At 37.0% G+C, this 5,218-nt stretch overlaps 1 protein-coding gene across 1 annotated transcript in view; it reads left to right on the top strand.

Moving 5' to 3' along the window:
* The first annotated feature begins 221 nt into the window (after positions 1-221).
* gsg1l2b (gsg1-like 2b) overlaps positions 222-5,218 on the top strand; it is a 12,789-nt gene continuing 7,792 nt past the window's right edge. Inside the window, exons 1-2 of the mRNA XM_077739739.1 lie at positions 222-653; positions 2,263-2,310. Coding sequence (XP_077595865.1) covers positions 353-653; positions 2,263-2,310 — 349 coding nt within the window. The 5' untranslated portion in view covers positions 222-352. The remainder of the gene's footprint in view (positions 654-2,262; positions 2,311-5,218) is intronic.

Raw genomic sequence — 5,218 nt, 5'->3', positions numbered from 1 at the left:
TTAAATGGGGGGTGGAAACAACTTGCTTAAGGTGTTAAGTAAATTTTATGACATTTTTTTTATATGGACATATTGATTGGATTGGGAGATGTGGTCATTGATGCTCATTGATGAGATGTGCGCGCCTCTGTGCGTTTTTGAGAGGGTGGGGGCTGTGTACGAAACGCACTGTACAAAATGAGCGAGTGGGCTGCAGAAGAGAAGCAGATGTGAGAGGCGCACATCAAATCCACACAATACTTACCCATGGATATATTATCTGTGATAATCGGATTATGATGATTTGAGGAGTAGAAATCACTTGAAACCGGGATTAAATTGGACGCCTTCATTCCTCCGCTGTTACGCTGCTATGGGGATAGACCGGCGTCGGAGAGCATCGCTGGCTCTCACCTTGAACTTTCTGGCTTTGTTCCTCGCGGTGTCGGCTCTTGGAACGAGCCACTGGTGCGCCGGTACTCGCAAAGTGGTCAAGCCATTCTGCACTGGTCCTATAACTACCAAGCAGTCGTTTTGCATCAGATTTAATAGCTCTAATTTAAACGACACAAGGTTGGTGCAGTACATCTGGGAGACCGGTGAAGACAAGTATGTGATGAGGAAGTTTCACACTGGGATTTGGTTCTCCTGCGAGCAGAACATCAATATGACTGGTAAATTGTTTGAACTTCTTTCATCTTTCTTCTTCTGGCAGTTGTAATATGTACAAAAGCTCATCTATTTCAAAATGTTTTGTTTTAGTAGTAGGAGACGCGTTATCATTGTACAACAATTGGACAGTACAATGTAAAGCATTCTATATCATTTGATATTGAGGATGATCAAATAATTCATCTTAAAAAAAAAGACTACCCAAGTTTCGTGTAACCGTTTAGAGACAGGCAGCCAGGAGGCAAGTGGTTAACCGTACAGACTCACAGTTCTGGGGTCTTGGGTTCCATCCCAGGTCGGCTCTCAGTGTGTGGAGTTTTCATTATCTCCCACGGTTTGTGTGGGTTTTCTCTGACACCCCAGTTTCCTTCCACATCCCAAAATATGTATGATAGGCTGATTGGACACTCTAAATTGCCCCTACGTATTGGTGTGAGTGTGAATTGTTGTCCGTCTACTCGTACCCTACGATTGGCTAGTCGCCGATTCAGGGTGTCCCCAGCCTCTGGCCCAAACTCAGCTGGGGTAGGCTCCAGCACCCCCATGACCCTAATGGGGATAATGCGGTTCAGAAAATGAATGGATGTTTTTTTTCTGTGTGTACAGTAACAGGAAAGATTAGAGTATGAAACGGCATCATAATATAGCAATTGGCATCTATTCTCGATGATAAAATATTCAATTTTCAATCAAAAACAAACTAAGAAACTACACCTGTTTAAAACTTGTTACAAACTTTAAATTTGGTCTACACGATGACACTAGTTCATTCATTCATTCATTGTTCTTATCGTGTGGCCGTGGGGGGAGCTAGCTCATCCTTGCCAACTACAGGCACCAGGTGCGGGACACGCTGAATCAGGGTCAAGCCAATCACAGGGCAACTATCATTTCATGATGAATATTACCTAATATATTATATTACCTAAACCTGGATTTGAACCCAGAACCCTACAGCACTGAGGCTGACAAGCTAGCCAATCAAGCCACTGTGCTGCCCCCATGCAAAACATATAGAGAAAATATAAACGCAAACCTAGGCAGAGTGGTTTAAACACCGAAATCGTGAAGCATATATACTAACAAATGAACTGTGTATTAATTAATAATCATCACTAACAATGAATTATTTGCCAGCAGCTTTGTTGCTTCTTCAATAGAATTTAAATACCTTTTTTTTGCTGGCTACCTTTGCAGGCTTTTGCCAGTAAGTATAAACTCAAACTCAAACGTTTAACAAAAAATGGATGGATTTTTTTCTCTCAACATCAATGTTTTATTCTCTCAACAACACTATATGTTGCAATGCCATTTAACTTCCTAAACCACTTTGAATCAACATGATCCCTTCATAACACCAACAAAGTTTCTTAAACATTTCTGGTGTAGACAAAAAAAATCCTTTAAATCCCAGAACATTTCTATATTTCATGATGGAAAGCAAGTTGTTTTTAGAATGGTTGGGCATTTACTTACACCGAGGAAATCCTTTCATTGATCAAACTGGATTATCCTGACTAAACATGCCAAGACTATGAATCCTCTAAAGCAAAATCTAACAAACGATGTGAAAATAAAACACGATTCTCAAAAGAATGTTTTATTTTGCAGGTGAAAACTGCAGGAGTTTTATCTATATTACACCATCAAATGAAAGAGGTAAGCCCACACTGAATATTGATACACGTTAATATTTCATTTTTCATGATTTAACTTGATGTCTGATTGGTCTAATACCTGCATGATGCATTCATTTGCCAAAAATAGCAACACAAAACAAAAAGGGAATTCAGACCAAATGGCTTATGATTGCCATTAAATCTGACAACATGGCAGAAAAATACCATCTTTTCAATTAGACAGTCCAAATTACCCTGTAACAGAAGCTCCTTTCCTCATTCCAATATACAAGATGCTCCAAGACATAACTATATTTTTAAATAAGCCCATTGCATCAGGCACCAACAGATGTAACATTGGCAAGCGTTGCTAAGTAACATGCTAAAATGTATTTATTCAACGTTTATTACGTAAATTTATTACAGTAATACCTTGAGATACGAGCTTAGCGCGTTCGAGGAACAAACTCTTATCTCAAATCAATTTTTTCGCATTCGAAAATAAGTGAATACAAATTAATCCGTTCCCACCTTCGAAAAAAAAAACACAAAAAATTGATATTACAATGTTATATTTCACCACCTACACACAAATAAACAAATACCTATCTATCTAGTGGTTATAATCTTCAACCCTAAAATGTGTCATTACTCAGTACAGATTTAGCACGTATTGCACGGACAAGAGAAGGGCAGGAAAAGAATTGGCAGACGGCAACGCGCTAGTAACATAAACCTTAAATTTAACTTAAATGAATTTAGATTACACACACTTAGTAATAAATTTAAATCTCGCATTACACTAAATTTAAACCTTTTCATGCGATAACTAATGCAAAGATGTTAATGTATTCCACCGTTGCTTTCGAATCGGACCCTCCTGATTCTCCATGCCTCAGAATTGAATGTATCCCGGTCCATTTTTTTAAATTATTGAACCAGCTAAGACTCGCTTAGAAGGGTTTCGCTGCTGTATTTTTCAAATGGTTGCTTTGCTTTCAAGTCCATGTAGATTCCGCTAACTTTTTCGATAATCGTCGACTTGGTCACTCTATCTTCAGTAAAAAAAAAAGTAAACTGTTCAGCCCCGTGCTCGTAGATATCTTTACCTACATAGCCACATCGAGAACCATCTCGTATGCTCGTATCTCAAATTTGTCTCGTATCTCAAGGCAAAAATTTGCTCTGAATTTTCCTCTTATCTCAAATTTCTCCTGTATTGAGATCCTCGTATGTCAAGATATTAATGTATGGATATTCAGCTATTTATACAATTGTATTCTTCCATTTTTTGTACGGGGAAAAACTTTTAAAATAATAATTAGTATAGTAACATCTTAGAATGGCTTGTCAAATTGCATTTGCAGGCATGAACCCTTTCTTCTTTTCCCCTCACCAACCTCTAACATAACTCATTATGTCCCTCACTGCATATTTAGTCCAATATAATGCTACACTGTAAGCTGTTACCACTTAACACTAATTTACCTTCTGTGAGGAAGGAGGTGAAAATCGATCTCCTACCATGATTCATTCTCATGTGCCTTATCAGCTTCCTCAGCTGTGCTCCTGGGATGAATCCTTCATGTTATTCTCTTCTCTCCACAATGTTCATGCTGATGAAGTGATTTTTTTCTCACTCCCTTCTATTTTCTTTTTAATATTCCTGATGAGACTGGTGTTTTTCTTTAGTCATAGTGAAATATATTTAACTGATGTAAACCATTATTCTGTTACAAACTGAGTTTGGCAAACAATGCGTAAATATATATATCAACGGGCTTTATATATGTAGTAAATAGAAAATGAGCAAAACTATAGCCACAGGAAAGAGATACCATCCAAAAATGCCAGATGGCTGCATATGGATTTCCAGGGGACACTTAAGAGCTCTTTTGTGATTTTTCAGTTAGCATTTATCGTAGACATAATTAATGGGAAGCACTATAAAGTCAGCTAGTTGTAGATCACTGGTGTCAAAGTGGCGGCCCGGGGGCCAAATCTGACCCGCCGCCGTAAAATTTTTTTGTGGCCCGCGAAAGTAAATCATGAGTGCCAATTTACTGTTTTGAATCAATATTATAGAAGTAGAATATTATATTTCCTAATTTTTCTTTTTTTAAATCAATAATTGCATTTATTGATCAAATGTTTTTGTTTTTGTGTTTTAGTTGAAAAAGTATATTGTAATATATAAATACATATATATTGTATATAAAATAATTGTGTTTTCCACGTTATTATTGAACACAATTCATAAATATCTTTAGTTTCCTTTGAAATGAAAAACAAATTATTAAAACATGTTTTCCCTTACGAAGAAACAAAGCTCCAAATAAATGTTTTTTTTTTTCGATCTATAAAAAAACGGAATATTTAGGGATTTTGATCCAGTTCTCTTAATCCGATTTTAAAGAAAATATCTAAATATTATATCTAAAAGGGTCTGGCCCACATGAAATCGAATTGACGTTAATTGAGCCCACAAACAAACCCAAGTTTAACACCAAAGGGACACAGCTACAACTGTCCTCCTATTTTGCATCACCAATGATGAAGTCCTCATTAGTGGTTACAAAAAAATAATTAAAAAAACTGTCAATACAGCATGCTTGAGCATGAACAGGAACTTTTTAACAATCCAATAAATCCAATACTGGTGAAAAAAAAAGCTATTTTTCTCATTGTAAATGACACATCACAGCTGGGGTACTGTGAATTTAATCCTGGATTCATCACAGTTATTAGAATGGTGGAGTGTTTGTTTGGTCCAAGTCACTGTCTTGCAATCCAGTCACTTGCTCATATTTAAAAAAAAATTGGGTGGTATAATAATCATCAGTCAATGATTATTAGTGACCATCCGCTATTGATGCTCTACAACAGGGGTAGGGAACCTATGGCTCGGGAGCCATATGTGGCTCTTTTGATGGGTGTATATGGCTCTC

The sequence above is a fragment of the Stigmatopora nigra genome, chromosome 18 (genome assembly GCF_051989575.1).
Source record: "Stigmatopora nigra isolate UIUO_SnigA chromosome 18, RoL_Snig_1.1, whole genome shotgun sequence".
Taxonomy (NCBI): domain Eukaryota; kingdom Metazoa; phylum Chordata; class Actinopteri; order Syngnathiformes; family Syngnathidae; genus Stigmatopora; species Stigmatopora nigra.
This window is presented reverse-complemented; position numbering and strand designations above follow the sequence as displayed.